This window comes from Zophobas morio, unplaced genomic scaffold, assembly GCF_036711695.1.
Source record: "Zophobas morio isolate AGI-343-1 ecotype UQ-CSIRO unplaced genomic scaffold, CSIRO_AGI_Zmor_V1 ptg000021l, whole genome shotgun sequence".
Taxonomy (NCBI): domain Eukaryota; kingdom Metazoa; phylum Arthropoda; class Insecta; order Coleoptera; family Tenebrionidae; genus Zophobas; species Zophobas morio.
In genome coordinates this window covers 2,064,083-2,087,936 of record NW_026972126.1, presented here as the reverse complement: position 1 = coordinate 2,087,936, position 23,854 = coordinate 2,064,083, and the positions used below count along the sequence as shown (strand labels likewise).

Below are 23,854 nucleotides of genomic sequence, written 5' to 3'. Positions count from 1 at the left end.
TCTACTCAAAAAGTACGGATGAGTTAATCATTAAGTACACTTTGTTCATCTAGTTGACAACACCAAAGTAAATTCACAAGTAATAATTAAAACATAATGGATAAAACTTTCCCTGCAATTTATTATACATTAACGTTGGGAACACGTTACCTTTGTACTAATTATGTATGTGCAGTTCTACTGGTCGTGAGGTTTAGGACTAAAAATTGTACTCAAACTTCCAAATAAAGTTGAATAGGGATATTATTAGCGGTAGTGACACACAAAATTTTCAGCCTGCATGTTTATTGACAATGTTACAGGCATAATGCAATTGCGACCAAAGTTTTTTGTATCCTCTGAGGCAAAGAATAGTTGGAGTTAACAGTAGACATCTGTTTTTATGAGCATTGTATCGCATGTATAGGAATATACTAATGTAGTTTAGTGACAAACTACTTCAATAAAAAGTTTGGCTTCTTCAAGGCTCTTTGTAGTGTTAATTTCAGTTTAAATTTTTTATACATGCCGATATCATTTCCAGTTCTTAAGCGTCATTTTTGCATGACATGCATGAATATGTAATGGAAAAATACTTCGAGTGTGTAAAGAACTTCTTCCTTCCCGAGCGTAAGTAAGCTAAAGAGTAGTAATGGGGTCCATCGGGCGACTTGGCTCTTTCATGTTTTCTCGGAATTTCATGAAAAAATGGTCTCCCATTTCTGTCTGTCTATCTCTCTGTGTCGATTTTTATTAGAGAGATAGTCTGAAAAATTAGTGCACCGATTGTTGTTAAATTTTGTATGTACATTAAGAATATGTAGATAGTGAAACACTAACCAAAAGTTGGGTAATCATCCCTGCCACCAATGGGATGACATCATCTCCAAAATTTACGATAGTAAATCTGATTTAAATTTTATGAAATAAGATACTCATGCATTGTGGTTTATGAATCCATGTCGAGTTTTCATTGTGCTCTGAAATTTTATAGACGTTTTAAGGTTAGCGTAATCAGGGTAGATCGTTAAAAAAAATCGTTTATTCCCTCCCTAAAAATTGATGATGTCATCCTAAAATTTTGCCTAATAAACCTGAAGTATGCAAAATATTATGATCATATGCTTGTGGTTTATCAATGCATTTTAATTTTATAATTACTTATACAGGATGATGGTGTGGCGGTTGTAGGCCCAAAAAATGGTGGTTTATTCTTGTGATGCAATTCAACCTGGTGAATCGCGTCGTCGGTTCGAAGGACCAGGTCACAATGGGTGACCAACTTGTAAGCCACAATGGATGGCCCTGGTTACTTGTAGGTCACAATGGGTGACACTCTGGACTGATGTGGTTCAGAGCAACTACAAAACCCGTCTGTACTTTTATCGTTTATTTACCTAGCCTAACTCGTACAGAACTAAAAACTATTTACAAATTGAAGTGGAAGAGGGTGGTTGTGTCCCCCTCCCTTCCGTCGCTGGTTGCACGGCGGGCTTCTCGATTGGCCCGAACATCCCGGCCCGCATTGAACGGCTTGTTCAATCCACCGGTAGTACCCCCAACGTCCTGACGGCTCTCTTCATTATGCGGTCCCCGACACGTACTGATACGACCCTGGTGCATCCATCAGGGCCTGGATGGAGTTCTACCACTCGTCCTCGTCGCCAATTTAGGGGTGGACTGGGATCCCTCAGGAGGACCAACATCCCCGGCTGTATTTGGGAGGTAGTTCGATGCCACTTCGCCCTTGGTTGTAAATGACCCAAATATTCCCGGGACCATCGACGCCAAAAGTGCTGACGAATTTGCTCAACATGTTGCCATCGGGATAAGCGTCCCGTCTTCCAGTCGCTCATATCAGGTTCCGGTATAGCTGTTAATGAACTGCCAATTAAAAAATGTCCTGGCGTCAGGACTTCGTCATCGTTCGGATCTTCTGTCAATGGACATAACGGCCGCGAGTTTAGACAAGCCTCTATACCTACCAGCAGGGTATACAGCTCCTCATATGTCAGCATTGCATTGCCTATAACTCTTTTAAGATGAAATTTAACTGATTTAACCCCTGATTCCCAAATACCTCCAAAGTGAGGTGCTCTGACTGGTATAAAATGCCAATTTATGTTTTTTCTGCTGACCTCAGTTAAAATTTCTTTGAACTTATCTGCCTTAAACAATTCCTTTAACTCTTTCATTGCACCTACAAAATTACTACCGTTATCAGAGTAAATGTTGTCTACCAGTCCTCGACGCGCCATAAATCTTTTTAACGCGTTCAAAAAGCTCTCCGTGGTCATATCACCGACCAGCTCTAAATGAATTGCCTTAGTGGAAAAGCATACAAAAAGTGCAATATATACCTTTACTGTACGTCTATTTCGCGTTTTTCCGTCTCTTATGAATAGCGGACCGGCATAATCTAGTCCAGTATTTTTGAACGGTCGTTCCTTTACCATTCGTGACGCTGGTAAGTCGCCCATGATTGGATTTACGCTCACTGGTTTTACACGAAAGCAATTATAACAATTGTGAATTACCTGCCTTACTTGGGCTCTACCTGCTAAGGGCCAAAATTTTAGGCGAATTGCTGTCAGTGTTGCTGTGGGCCCAGCATGTAAATTGGCCACGTGTTCTTCTTGAATTATTAATTTTGTCACGTGATGCTTGGGCAACACAATGGGATGTTTTTGTTCGTAACCTATACTGGCGTTACGCAAACGTCCCCCTACTCTTATAATGCCGTCCTTATCTAAGAAGGGATTAAGTGTTCTTAATTTACTAGATTTGCTAACGGACAAATTATTTCCAAGTTTGATTAATTCGTTTGAAAATTCTAATTTTTGTAGCATTGATATTATAGCAGTTGTGGCCCTAGCGTATTCGTTCCTTGAAAATTCATTTTCTACCTTGTTACCCTTATTTCGACAATTGTGAATGAATCGAAAACAATTGGCGATGACGCGTTGCAGTTTGAAAAATGAAGAAAATCTCTCTAGAAAGTTGAATTCAGAATGACTAACACCCACTAAACAAGATCTTTTTACTTCCAATATTTCTGTGGGTTGGACGATTTTATCTGGACAAATTTCCTCTCTTTTGCTGAGCCAGACGGGCCCGTTAAACCATTTTTGATTATTGATTAGTTCACTGGGAAGCGCCCCTCGTGAAATTATGTCCGCGGGATTTTCGTTTGAGATTACGTGGTGCCATTTTTCAACGGTAGTTAAGGTTTGAATTTGGCTGACCCTATTAGCTACATAGGTGTTTAATACGGATGGTGAAGTTGCCAACCATGCTAATACAATCATCGAATCCGTCCAATAAAATATCTCGTCCACCCTTGTTCTTAAATTTTGAATGACGCTATTTACTAACTTAGCTAACAATAGGGCTGCACATAACTCTAATCTGGGAATGGTAATTGTTTTAAGTGGTGCTACACGCGATTTACTGCACAATAAATTGGATGAGACGGAACCATTTGCACTGTGTGTGCGTATGTAGACACATGCACCATATGCTCTTTGCGAAGCATCACAAAACCCATGCATTTCAATACGGCTGTACGGATAGTGACTAATCACCTTTCGAGGTATTCGGATATTGTTCAAAATTGTAAATTCATCTAACAATTGTAACCATATTTTTACTAATTCGGCGGGTATTCTTTCATCCCAACCAAGTTTCATTTCCCATAATCTTTGTATAATCAATTTAGCCTTAACAATGACTGGACCTAACAGATTTAATGGATCAAATATTTTAGACACCGTAGACAAAATTTTACGCTTTGTAAAAGATTCCCTTGCCTTATTATCTACGTTAATTTCGTATTTTAAATAATCCTCCTGACAATTCCAGTATAATCCTAACGTTTTTGATTCCCCGTTTTTATCGAAATTAATTACCCCATTGTCAAACTCGCTCGTATCTGGCAGATTCCTTTCGCATGTCAACAGTGACAAATTATTTGCTGCCCATTTTCTCAACTCAAATTGACCCTGACTTAGTACTTTTATTAGGTCCTCGCGCAATTTTAATACATCTGCTATTGTATTGCCTCCTGTCAAAACATCGTCCATGTACATGTCGTGTATGATAACAGGATAAATGTGAGGATAAGCGACCTTATTTTCATCTGCGAGTTCTTTCAAACACCGGACTGCTAAAAATGGAGCACATGCAGTACCATAAGTTACCGTATTTAACTGATAGGTGTCCAGAGGTTTTGTGCAATCGTCTCTCCAAAATATCCGCTGATATTTACGATCATCCGCTGCGACCAAAATTTGCCGGTACATTTTGTTTATATCACCCGTGATAACGTATTGATGTGAACGGAATCTAAGAATGATGGCGCAAAGATCATCCTGAAGTTTAGGACCTATCGATAAAAAATCATTCAAACTCGTGCTTTTAGAGGTTTTTGCGCTTGCATCGAATACTACCCGTAATTTTGTCGTCGTGCTCGATTCCTTAACAACTGCATGATGTGGCAGATATACAGACGTTTCGGTACTATCGGATCCCGGTATAAGTTCCATGTGGTTCAATTCAGAGTATTCGTCCATAAACTGCTTGTAAGGAATTCTGAGTGATTCATTGCGTTTCAACTTATTTTCAAGGGTTGTAAACCGTTTTCTAGCAATTTCGTCGGACCTACCCATTGTAACCGGATTACACTTAAAAGGTAGGCGTACAATAAACCGACCCGAGGAAGGATCACGTTTATGGGTATTTAGAAAGTGGTTTTCACAATCCTTATCTTCCTGCGATGGATAATTATTCTGAGAACCTTCTTCCCCTGGCCATTGTTCTGTTTCCCAGAAAGCCCTAACTTGTTTATCTAGGTTACTTAAAGACAGATTGCACAGACCATTTTGCATGAAACTACCTGTGCTAATTGTACCACCCACTATCCATCCAAAGCAACTTTCTTGTAAATGCAAAGAATTTTTACCTAACTTAATCTGCCCCATTCGAATAGCCTTCCAGAAAATCTCTGCCCCTAATAAAATATCAACCGGTGACCGGATGTTAAATTCATTGTCCGCAAGTTTTAAATTAGAGGGTAACTGCAAGTCGTTCTTTTCAAATGATATTGACGGCAAACTTTGTGTAATATTGCTTAAAACAAAACAACTTATCTTGAAATCATGGTTGTCATATCTTGATTTAATGTGAATTTTTGTAAGCCTTTGTGCATCAAACCTTGAACCATTGATACCTATTATTTCTCCATGAAGTTGAGCTGATGACAAACCTAATTTATTGCATAATAGCTGTGTTATAAAGTTTGATTGGGATCCCGAATCTAGTAACGCTCTACACATGACCCAATTATTTGAACAGTCTCTAATGAATATTTGTACCGTTGACAGCAACACTTGTGTAGAATTTTCTGCGTTATGTCTTGCATGGGAAACAATTGTTTGACCTGAATCTGTGCTCGAATTATTTTGTTGATTGTCACCTTCTCTATGTAACAATGAATTGTGTTTTTCCTGACATTGCCTACACGTACCGCTTTTACACTGCTCCGTTGAATGATTTCGTTTAAAACAATTTAAACACAATTTTAATTTCTTGATGGTACTCGTTCGATCGGCTACTGACATACTAAGAAATTCATTACAACGGTATAATGTATGAGCTCCTTTACACAAAAAACATTGAATTGAAACCTTATCGTTTGTGACTGTGGTATTACATGAAGTGGATGGTCGTGGTTGTTTTGAAACTTGTAAATTATGCTTAAATTTACCCGAATGTTGAAATTTATTATTATTAACTGAATAATTTTCTCCTACATTTAAGGATTCTAATAGAGCCGCTTTCTTGCTCAAAAAACAAATTAATTCTGTTAAAGTCGCTACTTCTGTGTCCAATGTGGATTCCCAATCGCGTTTCGTAATAAAATCAAATTTCAAAGTAATTAACGGTACAATTAAAGCATCCCACTTATCAACTTCTATTTGTAAATTTTTTAAAGCTTCGGTATTAACTGTTATATCGTCTAGTAATTTGCGCATTGCCGTTGCCGAATTTTTTATTAAATTGGGCGAATTTATTATAGCCAGCACATGCTCTTGCACAATTAAACGTGTATTCGCGTATCTTTTTTCTAACGTTTTCCAAGCGATAGGATAATTGTCTGACGAAATCTTTACCGACTCTAATGTTTTATAGGCACCTCCTTTTAAACATGACCTTAAATAATGAAATTTTTCGATATTTGTATATAACTCATTATCGTGAATCAACGACTTGAATGTGTCCGAAAATGCTTGCCAATCTAAATACGACCCCGAAAATACAGGTAAATCCAATGTGGGCAACCGTACCGGATTTAATCTTACCTCTGAACCTTTCTGTTTACTTGAACTGGGACTACTCGTGTTACGTTCATTTGCCGAATTTTGTACATCTGTATCAATAATTTCTAGCACTGCTGATTCTAAATCGTAATACTTATTTTCAAATTCCTCGCGTTCCTTAGACTGATCGACCCTATTGTCTAAAAGTTCTATTTGCCTTTGAATGTCATCGAACTCTGTGAACGCCTTTTGAATATGCGGTAAACGCGTTTTCAGCTGGTAGACATTATTACCCGGTTGAAAATTGTCAACAAAATGTTTCATTCTGGTCAATGTCGCCTTTACCATACCCCTTTTGTTAATTAACGCCTTTAACTCTTCCTGAGTCATTTTAACTAATTAATGAATGCTGCGTATGAGAAACCACAAACCAAACTGATAAATAAAAAAGGCCTACCTTTACCCTTGGCACCACCGAACTCTTGCTCGTTCTCTTCTCCACGGGATGACCTTAATTCGGCTGGCTGATCTGCTACTTCTGGCGCTGGATTACGATCCGACTCGTAGGACCAAAAATGTTGGTGTGGCGGTTGTAGGCCCAAAAAATGGTGGTTTATTCTTGTGATGCAATTCAACCTGGTGAATCGCGTCGTCGGTTCGAAGGACCAGGTCACAATGGGTGACCAACTTGTAAGCCACAATGGATGGCCCTGGTTACTTGTAGGTCACAATGGGTGACACTCTGGACTGATGTGGTTCAGAGCAACTACAAAACCCGTCTGTACTTTTATCGTTTATTTACCTAGCCTAACTCGTACAGAACTAAAAACTATTTACAAATTGAAGTGGAAGAGGGTGGTTGTGTCCCCCTCCCTTCCGTCGCTGGTTGCACGGCGGGCTTCTCGATTGGCCCGAACACAGGATGACTAAAAAAATTAATGATTGAGGCATTTATATTATTGATTAAATCAAGAATGACTCACTCTATTTTACCCCGAAAATTTGGGAAAAGAATACTGTTATTGTTAGTATGTATTGCATTGCATCAGTCTAAATTCATATACATACGTGTCTCCTTGCAAAAATATTGATGACAGCACAAAATTCTACAATGGAAAATTCACTTGAAACAAATGTGTAGCTAGCTTGTTTATCTTTATTTTAGCATTACAAATATGTTTTTATTTTAATTTGTAAGGGTTCTCATAAAAAATAAAATTCGCAAAATCAAATGTAATAATTTTTCAAAAAAGCTGGATTTCTTGTACTGCACTTCAAGGGCGAGGGAAGTTCTGTCAAAATAACCTTCCATCAATTTTTTTTGCATAAAATTTGCTATGAAATCTAAAAAATATATTTAGGAACCATGTTGCAGTGAGTAAATATTAAATTTTAGCATAAGCTTCTTTCTTACTGTTTTATATTTGTTTAAAATAATAGATTTTGTAAACATTATGTGCGGTCATCCACCTCCGCTAGACCTTCACATAAGCGTTGCTTGGTTCTAATTTCTAGTGAATTTCTAAATTTAACACTGCCTCCACTAAATAAATGTAAATCTGAAATGTGAAGTAAGTAGCTGCATAATGTTGCTGTATATTTTGTGGCTCTTCTATACTTTTTTATACATCTCTTACATTGATAGTCAGTTTGTTGTAAAATCCATTGTTTTTCTTTATTGTCCAAGTAGATTATATTATAAAATTGCATTTGATATAAGCAGATTGCATTAACACGAAAATGCAGTTAACTAAAATTTTTTGATTTCAATTACTTAAATTCTTGAATGGTACGTACACCAACTTTTTTTTTATTATGACAACGTTTACAAATATCAAATTTGTTTTGGGATGAATAAACCTCACATATATGTATACGATGCCCTCTTATCTCATGCTATAAAATTTTTATGTATTTTGCTTTTTACAAAGAGTGTATTAAATTCGTAACTGTGTATTTGAATTCGTGTCGAGTCAAGACGATGTCAAATAAAGTTTTTTTTTCTTATGAGAACAAGCATATATATATGAACATGAAATAACATTTAAATTCTTAAATGAATGAAGCTGTACCATACGTATGATTGGAAAAAGTCAAGTTTAAAGTTTGGTGTTGTTCAAAACTGCAGTTGTCATTCCTGTTGAGTGCATGTTGTGCGATAGTGTTGACACATTTTGAGATTGAGGTAAATATTATAACTATAAATGTGAATGTCAAAGTGACAACCAGTTTTAAACTCAAAACATACAATAACCAATGACATTCACTAACCAAAAATCCAAAATGAAGTTTTAAATGTCAGCTTATTTTGATTAATTTTTATTTAACAGAACGTACATGTTGTATTGCACTTTTTTAATGTACCATTGGTTTCAAAAAGATGTGACAATATCAGAAACTCACGTTTTCATAGATGAATGAAAAGCAATGGGATGAGACGTTCATGTCACGGATTAGTCCCGTTTTTTTTGAAACCAACTGTATGATTGTATGTATATGTTACGTAAAATATTTTTTGTTTTGTACAGTGTCTGCCTAAAATACCTACTTTTAACGACCTTGTGGACATTTTTGATGTTCCATCTAGTGAATATAATGTTAATTGTTAAACACCTAGTTCTTCAGAACAAAACTTTGTATGTCAGATGTAACAAATTATCATGTGTGTACGATGGAATAATAAATATAAAAACTAGAGTGTTTTTCTTTATAATTGCGTGGATTTATGTTGATGAGGTTATTTAAGAAACATGTAATCAATAACCGTATTCGAAAAGAATGTTCAGTCATATTTCGTTTGTACTGTAATACAGTAGTCGTATACGATAAGAGCAGTTTTAGCTAATATTAACCTGATTTTTTTTTGTTTTTTGTTTTATGTAAGAACAATATTTCTATGCGATTTTTTTAAATTCATTCAAAATTGTGGAAAGTTGGATACACAGTTTTGTATGCAGGCAGTCAACGGACGGCTGGCTGCTTTATAATATGTCTGCTTTATGGTTGCATAAAATGTTAACGACCAAAGTTGTATTTCTGTCGTCTCTTCGGTTTATGTGTCGGTTTATCGATTACGTCTCCTGCCCGTCATCTGGTATCCCGTCGTGACTTTGTCGGAAACCTTTGATGGACATGCGGAAGTTCAAAATTGCTTAAAAAAAAAAAGCAAAAAAACCGCCCCTGACGTCATTGCTCTGGCTGTGATCAGAGTTTTCCTGCTTGTAATAATTTTTCACTTCATAAAAAATAGTTGAGCAGGTCCCTTATGAATATTCAATAATTGCAGCATGAAGCTAAGAAATGGGGAGACGACTAACTTGGTGTAATTAAATCTATCAAACGACGATTGAGTTTTCGATTTTTTAGGATTTTCACTATGCATATAGCTTTCATAAAACCATTTTATAATTTTACTAAATGTGGTTTTGAATTAGTTTCAAGTTATTTTTCAAAAATTCGCAAATAGTATGAGTATAGATAAAACTTAGAAAAATCAATTAATATAATAATTTACCTGCTGAAACGTTTACTTTCGAAATAGTAATCAATGCCCATTACTTTCCGTGGTTTATATGTATTTTACTTCATGATAACATCGATGGTAACAAAGTAAAAACTGTTTTTTTTTTTAATCGAACTGAAATGCAATATCAATCTTGATTAGAATGCCAGCAAAATATTCATCTTCTAAACCGTTATGTTTGTTTAAACTTAACGGTAACGTATCACATAATAAATTTGAAATTTCAATAAAGCTTGACCTGAAAATTATAATAGCAGCTATTTAAGTCAAGAACGTTACATCACTTTGTAGCTTCCACTCGTATTTTGAATGGAGGGTCAAATCAACCCCTTTTTTGTAACCTTGATCTTCATGTTATTTGCAATTCGTATGCTTTTAAGAAATCACGCAAGCGTTTAACACATTATCAGGTTTTATAAAGTGTTTATGAGACGCATATTTTTTTAGTAGAAGGAAACCTGTTGGGGGGTTTTAATAAATTAATTAATTCACTGCACGAGGAAAGGAACAAGTCATTCATGTTTCCTGATAATGCGTTTCAGACTTTTTGAACCTGTATTTTTATTTTATTTTGCATTTTAAATGATTCAAAATTTGACCAAATGCTGGTATTGAACACGTTTAAAGTTCGCGTTATTTCTGCGACTCACATTCACCGACGTTTTTAATAAGGCAATTAATAAATATTTTATTCGATACGGTCGCTCTAAATCAACTAAAAGTGTGTATGTAAATTATTTGGCCTTGGTTTTTGTGTAAAACAGACTACTGAATGTTTGGGAATAACATTTCATTTCATAATAATGTATATATTAGACATAAACACAAGTTAGGTGTAATATCATCAAAAGAGTGACATGGATGACCATGAATTTATTGCGTCAGCTAACTAAAAATTTGATTGTGCGATGTATGTATTTTCTTTCGTGAAAAATCTGTTTATGTTAAAGTTGCGTCTTCTAGTTATACATATACGTAAAAATGCGTGTACTAGTATTTCATTCAGCCTTCTTGGAAGTATGCTAAACGGAGATAATTGCAGAAGAAAGCTGTCATTTGCAAGTGCGATTTCTCCTAGCAATGGACAATAAATCCGCCTTCTCAAAAATAATATTAATAACCATACGCCTTAAGAGTGTTTATAATGGTCGAAAAATAATTTAATGTTACACTTCTGCATTTTACACCTTACATACCTGGATTTTTTTTGATGAGTCACTGTAAATACGTTTTTAGTATAGAGTTATTTCCTGGTTTTTTGTTATGAAAAGTTGATATAATTCATCAAAAAAAGCAAGAAACAGACATTTATATACCAATTCAGTGAACTGTCTTTTAATACCAGAACTGATAACAGGTGTTTAATTAAAAACAATTATCAAGTTGGCGTGTTTTTTTTTAAACATTTTTCAATCGACAATGACATGTAAACTTGACTGGTAATATGTTTATTACCAGTCAAGTTTACATGTCATTGTTTGTTGCTTGGTTTATTCAAAATTAGCCATGAAGCATGTATAAAAATATGCTGCAAGAATTGCAAAAAATACAATATAATAGCATTTTTCAAACATCAAATGACCATAACATGATATGAATTATTTTTTGCATACTTCCTTGATTTATGTGTATTTTTTGGTAGTAGTAAATGCGAAAGCGAAACTGGTTACTTGCATATTCCTGAAGTGAAAAATATTCTTAATTATGTTATTGTTCGTATCTCAGAAAGTGCATCAAAAGCTGCTTCACCTTTGAAGCAAAGCAAATCTTGGATGTATGTACACCGAATAAACATAATTTTGAGACATATGCTGTAGTGCTAATAGTAACGCAACTAAGTTCACAAAATTTTGGTTGCCGTTTTCCTACAGTATAGATACTGAAAATGTCAACGCAATCAGTACAATAGTTGGGTAGACTCAATAAATTTCAGGCAGGTAGACGAAAGCAGGAAGTTTGCAAGTTCGTATGACCTGACCTAAAACGTCAAGAAGTTTTAGTATTTGTCTAAATGGAATATAATACTACACCCACCTATCGCTAGTGAACCAAATATGTACCATGTTACAAGCCTATATTTTACTGCATTTTAAGTGCTGCTCCAACTATTGTTTCCAGTGATTTATTCGGAGGCATTTTTGATTATAAGCTGTAATTTTCAATCTGTCATATTGATAAATATCGTATATACTCTACATAATTTACATATATATTATCAAAACAGTTGCTTTTGTGAAGATTCTTCACATATTCTTAAGCATATCTACGTTCAAAAATAAATAATATTTACAAATGCTTCAAAAAATAAATGCGTAAATCAATTAGAAATAATCGGGCATGTCAAAAACAGTTCTTCTAACTTATTTGAAATTCTATTAACACAACAGGACTATCTTTATATTAGTGTTAATTGTACACATCACAATAAGACTTGTATCCAAAAAAGTTGACGTTAATTTATAAAGCTGTAGTCAGTATTCGTTGTCCATTTTTTTTCGAATAACTCGAAATTTTCCACCAAACTCGTACCTAAATACAACAGATTTGGTATCATTCTTTGTGCTTCAAAGCCAATGTTTTAAACAAATATTTTTAGTTACTATTCATTATGACAAAAGGTTTCACTTATCACCGATAATTTCTTATATAAATGTGCAATTTTTGTACATTTTTAAAACAAAAAAACTTCCGTGTAATTTTGCATCCTCCATATTGTCTTTTTTTTAACAAACATGAGAATGGTAAAATTGGTGAAAGTTGTCGTGTGCTGATTGAAAAGAATAAAGGCTAGTCATGGTAACAATCGAAGCACTTACGAATTACACAATTCGGAGCAGCCTACTTCTAGCACCAAGAAAGAAATTAGATTCCACCCATCAGCATAACAACAGCTTTAATTTGATTGTACTATGGATGTGGAGTATGTTCACTCTACCCTAAAAAACTAAGCGTTCGCAATTGCCCTAAGCAATTGGCAACTGTGTGCGTGCAGCAGGGTCAAAGCTGCTTTTAGTTCCGCCCCATTGCATTTTAAAATATGAACGATATGTTACGAAGTATTGACTGAATAAAAGCGACACAGCTGTCCTGAGTAAAAGTGAAAGTCCGGCGTGTGCCTATTGTATACTATGGCCGAAACCCCTGATAAAGACGGTCCGGTTTTCATTAGCCTAAGTAGATGCAAATTGTCTAAACCAAAACTACCGTTATTCAAAACTCGAAGCTGTTTTAATAATGCAAAGGTTTAAAATTTCATAGTTTAAAGCAAACTTGGAAACCGACCTTTTTTTTTTTTGAAAACTGATTTACAATTATGTTATGTTAAAAGAACATTGTTCAAATTTACGTTATGTTCTATTTCAAAATACCAAGTAATACGCACAAAAACCGATCACTAAATAGGGTTGTTTTTTGTAGCTAGAACTTTATAGTTTTGGTTTATACCGAGAGTACAGTGAAAAATACAGACAAAAAGAGGCATGGATTTTTGAAAGTTTGTATTCGATCTTTGCATTTTTAACTAATGATCTGACAAGACGAAAATTCTATTTTCAAAAATACATGGGTGTTTATGATTGTGTTTATTTGCTGCCTCGATATTTTACCTACACGGTGTGAAAATGAGTTGCATTATTATTATTTGACAGATTTCAATACTATTTCTAAAACTGTTCAAATATCTCTCTCTTTATCTATGTATGTATCTCTAAAACCAAGACACCACACTTTGGAGGGAGAAATCATAAAGTGACAACACAAATACATATATGTATAACCTATAATTTTTTACCCTTGTCTTAAAGTTACGACGTTACCTCATGAAATTATCAAATAAATATATGCTGAAAATGCGTCTTGCCTTGCATTTGGTCGATGGTGGGATATGATTCAAATTTTTAAACTTACTTCCCAAGTCGTTTTCATAGAATCACGTTAGTACAGCTTGATGAATTTCGTCGTTAGTAAGATCTGAAATTGCAACCTTTAAATGTGAATGCAGGTTATAGGTACGGTGTAACAATTGCTTTTTCTGAGATAATAAAAACTTAATCGCTATTCATTAGATTGACCCCAAAGTCGTATTATTGATGAATTTTTTCATTTGTTTTGATTAATTATTTATAGCAATGGTACCGTTAGAAAGGCATAATTCCAGCTGCTTGCAAATATCCTGACTGAATTCATTAATTTAATACCAGTATTCTAGTTAAATAAATAAAAAAATATGTAACACTTAATTTTAGAAAAGGATTTGTGCATTACATCGTACTTTATTAATAGGAAAAGGATGCCTTCACGAATTAACATATTACAAATTTTATTTTAGATGATTTTACTACATTTTAGGAGTAGTACTTTTGGCGATCAGTTTCTGTTAAGTTTGTATCCAATGAAGACTGCACTAACTACCCTATCAAGAAATATTTTATTTATTAAATATCTCTTTTGTGTCTACCGTCGTTTTAAGGTTCAAAATAATTGACGTTCTCGGTTTTAATCTTATATACATCACATCTCGACCTGGCTATTAACTGAGGTATTAAAGGACTGTCAACACTACATACATCTTTTTATAGTACAAAATAATAATGGTGTCATAATTCTGAAAATTAGTTTCAGAAAAGCCTGCAAAATTTAAATGTTAAAAACCTGTTCTTGTTTTAACAACTGTTTTGCATATTTGTTGTATTCTCAATTATATAGGTAATTACGTAAGGTTTATTTGGAAAAAAGGGCGAAAAACTAGAATTTAAGTCATACACTATTTTAAAGAAAAATGAGATATTAAAGTATTTTGTATAGGTATTTTTTTTACTTATTGACAAAAATACGTTTATCGACACTATTTCTTCGTTTTTGACTTGGCTCAAACATCTGACGGTCATGATTCAATTTACTTCAAATATATTATTCCATTTCAAACCGCTCAAAGCCTACTATCATATTTTTTGCAAGGCGATTACATATATATGTGGAATTTTTTGTTTTGATTTTTTTTAAACTGTACGTGATGGAATTTTTTAACTATTTTTACGGTAATTAGCATCCGAAAATGTATCCGATTCATCTGTTTATTTTGGGACAGAATTTTTAATTTAAATGTATTTATGCCCAATTTTTTGTTTCGTATTAGGTGGTAAGAACAAACTAAAATTTAAAATCGTTACAATCGTGAGGAAGTTTGTACGATTTAAGTCAGTTTAGTTTTTTTGTTGCTTTTTTATAATGTGCTTGTAATTTAGTAGTAATTTTCTAAATGTAAGAAATTTAATTGCTTTGTAATTTCTGCTGATTCTATGGCAGTTCAAAGTGATAGCGTAAGATGGTTGAGCAGGCATGCAAACGGACTAAATTAAATGGCGTCATTTTCCGGAGTTTCGCTAGAAGGACGCTCATAATTGCAAGGAATTTATTTCATTCGGCATTCCAACTTCGATCGTAGGCGAAATTTTCGGTCAAAATCTAAAAATATTTGCAGCTGTTGAATGCATTTAGCTCTGGAAAAATCCAGCAAAATGTTCATTGATTGTGGAGATTCCTGTGTTGCCGCTTATCACAAACGTGCTCCGTACTATCCTGGAGTGAAGGAGCTGCGGAATTCTCATTTCCCGGTCGTGGTGCTGGACGAAAGAACTCCCTAGCAAAGTGGCAACACTGGGCCATCTTTTGCTGTGTGTGTGTTTGTGTGCAAAACTTGAGCTAGACTTGGCAACGGTGCGTATCGATCAGCCACCCGCATTTTATGGGTGGTAGGGGAAATTCATCATTCGTCAGAAGCGAAATCGCACGATTATCCCCCTTCCTTTTTGCTTCTTCCGTCTCTGTCGGGCCCGTTTCAGTGGCTCGGCCCTGGACGGTTGAATTTTGTCCAGGGGCCGTCGTCTTACCAAGAAACTTTATAACACAAAGTTCTGTTCTGTTTGCTTTGCGGATGGATTATTGTGTCATTGTCAATATAGGCTTCGATATTTTCAGAGTCTATTTATAACTATCTAACGTTACAATGCGCGATAATGGTTGTTAATGAAATTTGGCCTAAACGATGCGTACTTTGGAGTATTAATGTGACCTATATTTGCGAACAATGCCAAAACTTCATTAGAGGAACTACGGATAAATTGATCTAACCAATCCAGAAGCCGTGGAAGTCAGCGAGATGAATGTCAAATTATTCAACTGTTCCACTTCAAAACTGCCAATAATTCGTTCCGTTTCTGACGGCTAGTTGCAATGGTTTCATTATTGTTCGATTAAATTTCGTTCAGTAATGGATGGTAATGGTGATTTCAAATGCACTTTAAACAGTGTTTGTTGGTTGTTACCGAGAAAGTTACATAAATGTATGACAAAATTTAATTTGTCTTAATAAAAAAAATTGGTCTAAAGAGTTTAGACAGTACTTCCCTCGCTGTCGGAAACTTGACGACTGCATGGCTATTGTGTTTTTTTCTCATTACATTTTTGTAGTGGGAATTTAAAAAAAATTGAGATGACGTCATCAACATTTTTGCAAGGACACGTATATCAGTTGGGATAGATGTAGTGTAATACTAAGAATAAAATTATTGTATTCCCAAATTTTCGGGAAAATGAATTGGGTAGTTTTGAATATTGATTTTTTATAATCAATAAAATAACGAAACAATTTACTCACGTATACGGCAACTGAAAATCGTTTATGTATAAACATTCTTAATTTAAGATGACAGGCGTAACGGCATACGTGAGAGTCAAACAGAGAAACTGTAAACAAAACGACCATCGGTTTTATTGCTTCGACTTCCGCTTATTATATAAAACATTGGGTTTTATTTTAATTCTTGACGGTGAAATTCACAATTGGTTGATTATAAACATGTCTATTTCACATTCGCGGAACCAAGTGAGCGCATAAAACAAATGCAGGTCTGTAATGTTAAAGTCGATGTAAATAAGCGTGCTACCCTTATGTTTCAACCGAGTTTTTCCTTTAACAAATTTTGTGTCTACCAAATTGGGTTGGTTGGGGTGTAATAGTAATAATAAGTGTTGCCTTTAATTTAATCAATAAAATAAATTGACTTCATTAATTTTTTTGAACCACCTCTTAAGAAAATCTAAAAGATATGAATGGAATGATAAATCACAAGTACAAACTCATCATATTTTTTGCATTTTAGATAGGATTTATTCAGCAAAATTTAAGGGTGACGTCATCAATTTTTTTAGGAGGGATGAACAAATACATTTTGAACAAAAGTTTACCATGCTTATAATAACTTTAAAATATTCCCAAGATTTCAAAGCATTCGGTTTTGTAATTCCTGATTAAATCGATAAAATAAATTCACGCCTTCATTAATTTTTTTGAGTCACCCTGCATATGCAAATCCAAAAATATGAATGGAATGATAAATCACAAGTACAGACTCATCATATTTTGTACATTTTAGATACGATTTATTCGGCAAACTTTTGAGCTGACGTCATCAGGTTTTTGTAGAAGATAACCAAATATATTTTGACTAAAAATTTATTATGCTCTTTATAACCTTAAAACATCTGCAAGATTTCAAAGCATTCGGTTTTGTAGTTCCTGATTAAATCAATAAAATAAATTTACGCATTCATTAATTTTTTTGAGTCACCCTGTATATGCAAATCGAAAAAATTTGAATGGAATGATAAATCACAAGAAGAGACTCACCATATTTTGTACATTTTAGATAGGATTTATTCAGCAAAATTTTGTGGTGACGTCATAAATTTTTTAGGGGGGACGACCAAATACATTTTGATCAAAAATTTACCATGCTTATGATAATTTTAAAATATCTTCAAGATTTCGAAGCATTCGGTATTTTAGTTCCTGAGTAAATCAGTAAAATAAATTTACGCTTTCATTTATTTTCTTGAATCACCCTGTATATGCAAATCCAAAAAATATGAATGGAGTGATAGATCACAAGTACAGACTGATCATATTTTGTACATTTTAGATATGATTTATTCGGCAAATTTTCGAGCTGACGTCATCAAGTTTTTGGAGGGGATAAGCAAATATATTTTGACTAAACATTTATTATGCTCTTTATAACCTTAAAACATCTGCAAGATGTCAGAGCATTTCGTTTTGTAGTTCCTGGTTAAATCAATAAAATATATTTACGCATTCATTAATTTTTTTGAGTCACTCTGTATATGCAAATCCAAAAAATATGAATGGAGTGATAAATTACAAGTACAGACTCATCATATTTTTACAGTTTGGATAGGATTTATTCAGCAAACTTTCGAGCTGACGTCATCAATTTTTTGGAGGGGATAAGCAAATATATTTTGACTAAACATTTATTATGCTCTTTATAACCTTAAAACATCTGCAAGATTTCAAAGCATTCGGTTTTGTAGTTTCTGAGTAAATCAGTAAAATAAATTTACGCATTCATTAATTTTTTTGAGTCACCCTGTATATGCAAATCCAAAAAATATGAATGGAGTGATAGATCACAAGTACAGACTCATCATATTTTGTACATTTTAGATATGATTTATTCCACAAACTTTTGAGCTGACGTCATCAAGTTTTTGGAGGGGATAAGCAAATATTTTTTGACTAAAGATTTATGATGCTCTTTATAGCCTTAAAACATCTGCAACATTTCAAAGCATTCTGGTTAGCAGATTAAAAATTAAATTTCAAAATGTTGTTTTATAATTTTGATTTTTTTTCCAAAAATCTGGACGTTTCGGGTGAAAAGTCGATTCAGAGTTGTAAACTACATGTGTAGGACTATGTTATTTTATACAATTGAAAACCCATTTACTATGTACAATTTTGAAGTGACGTCATCGCATTAGTGGAGGGGATGATTAGACAAATTTTGGTTAGCGTTTTACCATCTACATGATATGCTTAATATAAGTACAAAATTTCACAACAATCGGTCGAGTACTTTCGGAGATTATCTGTCTAATAAAAATCCGGGGGCAGACGGACAGACGGACGGACAGACGGACAGACAGACGGAAATGGGAGACCTATTTCTTCGTCTTCTAGGGGTCATGAAAGATCGAGAAAACGTAAAAGTAGAGAGTCGGCCGACGGACTCGATTACAATACTTCCTTTGCTTACGCTCGGGAAGTAAAAATATCATATACATGTCTAAAGTTCTACATTCAGGATTTTTTTGTTGTACGCTTGTGTCATGCTTGTCATGCTTGTGTACTGGTTGTCAAATTGAAATTTGGTTAACCATAGTTTCGCCTGAAGAGACAAAGTTTGTTTATGAATTGTTCCTACACTGTTCGTATAGTAGTAGTAAATTATTTTGAAGAATTTGTTAATCAAATTTTAGTACTTTGAGAATACGACTAGGGCTTGGAAGTGTCTGGATTAAAGAGGCGATCTGTTTGTAGGAGATTCAAAATGCGTGCAGGTTGAAAATGCGTTATTAGGTAAATGTCAGTTTGATAGATTGCTTAAAAATCTAATAATAATACAGATGGTGCCTTACTTTGGGTAAAGCAGTCGAAAGATGACACGACGCGACGTTTGGAATGTTTTTTGTTTTGTGGCCTTTCTATAAAAATTGGTCGAAGGTTATTTTAAGAGAACTTCCCTTGCCCCTGAAGTACAATAAAACAAATTCAGCTTTTTTGATAAATTATAAAATTTGATTAGGAGAATTTTATTTATTTTTTATGAGAATCCACATAAGCTAAAGATATGTATGTAACGTGCTGCGCGTATGTTTGAAATGAGTTTTCCCTTAACAAAATTTTGTGATGAGCAACATAATCAACATTTTTGCAAAGACACTAAATTCATAAATTTTTGTGTCACCCTGTATAAACAATTTAAAAACTTTTAATGCAATGATAAATCACAAGTATAGACTCATCGTATTTTGTACAATTTGGGTATCATTTGTGATGACGTCAGTTTAAAACGTCTCCAAGATTTCCAAAATAAATTGACTCTTTCATTATATATACAGTATATACTCATAATATTTTGCATATTTGAGAGAAGATTTATTCGGCAACATTTTGAGATGACGTCGTCAGTTTTTTGGGAGGGGATAAACGAATACATTTTGCTTAACGACTTACCATGATTACGATACCCTTAAAATATTAACAAGGTTTCATAGCATTCGGTTTTGCAGTTTCAAAGTTAAATTGCAAAATATTGTTACAGAGTTTGGATTTTTTTTCTAAAAATCTGGTTGTCAAGGGTGAAAATTCGACACGGATTCACACACCACACGTGTAGGAGTATCTTATTTTATAAAATTTAAAACAACTTATAAATTTTGGAGATAATGTCATCCCATTAGTGGTGGGGATGATTAGCCAAATTTTAGTTAGCGTTTAACCCCCTACATGATATTCCTAATATGCATACAAAATTTGACAACAATCGGTCCGGTAGTTTCGAAGATTACGTGTCTAATAAAAATGGACGACAGACAGACAGACGGAAACGGGAAACCACTTTTTTCGTACTCTAGAGGTCATGGCACGTCGAGGAAATATGAAAGTGGCAATTTGCTCGATGGATTCGATTACTGTACTTCCTTGGCTTACACTAGGGGAAGTAAAAATAAATGTTAAACAATTTTCTCAAATGACGTGAATGTGATACATGTCTTACGTTTTCGTTTTTCATTGCTTTTCTAAGCAAGTAAATAAACACTCAGCGACAAAAGTAATATAAATACAATTTTTATGTAATCTAGTACTTGAAAATTTGTTTGCGTTTAAAAGACTGATTGAGGATAATATAAGGTGATAAATTAGCCACAGATATTTTTAAATCTATTACACTGTCACATCATTAGGAGCAAGAATGACGATAGTAAATTAATGTCATCAATTTATCATGTTTCCTTCACTCGAAAGTGGTACAGCATCTTACTTAATTTAGATTTTTTAGATTCATTTTATGCGAAAACTAAGCATACTTTTATCTAATGAATAACTTAAGTGTTAAGTTTTGACGAACTTTGGCACTTTACACCTCATCGATATTTTCAAAATTGGATTGTTATAAAACTATAGCGCATAATCACTTTGAAACAATAAAGTAACTATTAGATAACATGGTGAAAAATAGCTTATGTAACAAAGCATTTTATTTTAAGTCGAGTACCATTTATGAAATTTCAAATACTTAAGGGTGGTGCAAACGAGCATAAATAATTGAAATGACAGGATACTTTAATTTTTGGTCTATCAATTATATTGATGCATAGATACCCATGTATACAAAATTATAAAATAATGAACAGTTATTAAATGACAAAAGTTTGGAAGTCAGAGATTAGGCTGCTCATCCTCAAGTCAGGTCAAAATTCAGTAGTTTTATACTGGATCGAATACATGTTGTAATTTGATTGTGAAATTGAATTGGTGGATATTTTACAATCAATCGAACGCCGTTGTTGAAGCTGTTTTATCCTTAATTAGACAAAAAAATACAATTGTTCGGTAATGGTTCGAATAAATAAAATTTAATAAGTACAGCTAAAGCAGTACTAGTGATCAATCAGAATTTCAGGACGAGTAAGAATCTACGCATTTGTAAAATTTGTTTATATTGGCGCTTACAGGTAATTGGTTAAATTGGTTAACCTTGGAAAATAAATTTTAAATCGTTTTATTTTTACTTCCACTCGTCAGGTCATCGGGTTCTATTTAGTATACATTTACCTGTTTCAAGGACCTCTGTAGGGCTAGCTTTAAATTCTTTATTAGAATTGAGTGGCCAATGTTTCGGAACTGTAAAAACATAATACATGGTTGTGTTGTTTTGAGTCAAAGACAATTTTATGGAAACAAATTATTACCCGATTCAATTCAGATCGCAGAAGTAGTGGTATGCTCAATTGAAGACAGCTTGATCGGTGTTAAAAGAAAGTTGGTTTATAGAATATTTGTATACTCAGATTCTATTGTTTTTTCATTTCTAGTACATATTTGAATATATTTTGGACCTTAAAAAGTATTAAAAAGTCTTAGTAAAACGTTAAACTCGAAATAATTTAAGGTTTCATCAAGTATGTTTTAATTTCTACAAAATCCGCTTTAAACTGCAATGAACATTAAATGTGAATCATTGGGGTTAGTAGAATTTAAAGATTTAAAGCAAGAAATTTTCGACCAAGAATTTATTCAGGTATATCTGCGTCACAATCGTGTCGTGTTCAAAAGGAAGCCAGTCCCAGAATTTGTACCTGTGATGACAGACTTTATTTTTGATTCTCTTACTGTGTTCGCTACAGAGAATTTTTGTTAGTGTAGCAACTTTCGAAACCTCTTAACTAACAAACAAAAAAAAAAAAACGATAAAGAAAGAATTATTGACGTTGAGCAAATTGAAAACGAAAATAAATTAATCGACATTGATTTTACCGAAAATAGGTGCGGTCCTGAAAATAAAATTTTATCTTTCTGATGGCACAGATTTATATTTGATTTTAATAGGATTTGTGCAAATAACGCGTACATTTTGTTACGAATAAAATGTTATATAATGTAAGGTGTATGTTTTTGTTGAAACTATGTTTTCATTCTTTAGAGTGCAAAAGGGACACTGAAGTAATTTTCTTACGGAGCATACTTATTCAATAAAATGAGGACAGAAACTACCTTTTTAAAGCCAATGCGTGCAATGTTTGGTCGTATTATGGATAGTGCGTAATTAATTTTTGGAAGGATTATACTTTTCCATTTCGACAAAACTACATAAGTTTATGTGAAATGTCAGCATGTGTTGTCCTGTTTTTCGAAAATGATTCGTTTATAAAATTTTCCAACAGACGACAGCGAGTGCAAATCTACATTTTCGAATTCATATGAATGGTTGATTATAATCCATGATTTATGTACATATGCTGTCGCTTCTTCTGCAGCAGTATAATTGTTGTTGCGCATTTAAATTTCTTACGGCAAAAAGAGAGGAAAATCAGAATATCTGAGTTTTCTGTCAAACTTGCGTTAAAGCTTTGTTGTATATTTTTATTATTACAGTATTCTGTTTCTACACTGAACACAGAAATGTTTATTGTCTTGAAAATGAAAAACAATAGAACAAATGATTTATTGTTCAATCAGATGGTGTCATCAACATCTCCTCAAAATGTTTGAAATAATTGCTGTCAATACTGTTAATTATCGTGTCTGTTAAGTTTATAATAATTATTTTTGATTACTAACGCTCTTTTATTGCTGCACTCCACACGTACTGGTAAATAAATTATACAAACGAATTACGTCAGAATTAATATAGGTATATGTATTCTATAAATACACAAGAGTATACAACATGTATTCCAAATCATCATAATGGATACAATTAAAAATAGGGAGTAATATATAATCGTAAAAATAAATCAAAGCATCGAATGAGACATTATGGCTAACTGCAATTTCGTTAAGTAGTTCTAGCCAATTTTTACTGTATTTTTCCAACACGTTATATCAAACTTCCTGAAGTCACTAGTGATTAAAGAAGTATATATTTTTGTTTTAAGCAAAATTAAATTTTCATTTTAGTATCTTATGAGTAAAAGTTAAACGTAATCGATGCAGTTATTTTCGCCTAACAAACATAAGAACTACCACTAATTTTTAAGTACAGGAAGGAAATATTGAAATGTCTTCTATCAAACATCTATTGTTTCAGTTGATTCAACAAAGAATGTGTCTTTTTTAATCTGGCATTCTTCTTTCCATCACTCAGTTGCTCTTACTTTCAGGTTTTCTTGTAAAATTCTGAGACAAAAATGTCTTTTGGGTTTATTTTCGTCGCCTAATTCTGATACATAGTTTCAAATGATTTTCACAGTAGCAATTCCAGATCACTGTACGACTAGAATAGAAGAGACTTTTTATTATCGATTTCATCAGGCTGCTTTATTATTTATTAATGTTTCAAAGGTGACCTAAAAATCGATTTTACTAATAAAATAAACTCATAGAAATGCACCAGTAACTGGTTGCATTCAATTGACATTGACGTGCATGAAACTGGGACAAAGTCTATTT

At 33.6% G+C, this 23,854-nt stretch overlaps 2 protein-coding genes across 7 annotated transcripts in view; one reads left to right on the top strand and one right to left on the bottom strand.

The window, feature by feature from the left end:
* LOC135131903 (protein split ends-like) overlaps nt 1–23,854 on the top strand; it is a 139,427-nt gene that overhangs the window by 15,717 nt on the left and 99,856 nt on the right. The window lies entirely within an intron of this gene.
* LOC135131904 (uncharacterized) lies at nt 1,355–6,823 on the bottom strand. 3 transcript variants are annotated; one of them, XM_064059766.1, is made up of 2 exons: nt 2,060–6,823; nt 1,355–2,005 (listed from the first exon to the last, which is right to left on the bottom strand). In XM_064059766.1, exons 1-2 carry the CDS (start codon nt 6,684–6,686, stop codon nt 1,518–1,520), a joined length of 5,115 nt encoding a protein of 1,704 aa, XP_063915836.1. In that variant the 5' UTR covers nt 6,687–6,823; the 3' UTR covers nt 1,355–1,517. The 3 variants fall into 3 exon arrangements, with proteins under 3 accessions (XP_063915836.1, XP_063915838.1, XP_063915837.1); XM_064059768.1 differs by having other exon boundaries at nt 1,747–1,852; nt 2,517–6,823; XM_064059767.1 differs by lacking the exon at nt 1,355–2,005 and having other exon boundaries at nt 2,180–2,290; nt 2,340–6,823.

Excerpts from the sequence above, each read along its gene's own strand:
- LOC135131904 (XM_064059766.1), bottom strand. The coding sequence starts at position 6,686 with ATGACTCAGGAAGAGTTAAAGGCGTTAATTAACAAAAGGGGTATGGTA. Across the intron at positions 2,006-2,059 it reads CAGAGCACCTCACTTTGGAG|GCAATGCAATGCTGACATAT; the intron begins GTATTTGGGAAT and ends AAAGAGTTATAG.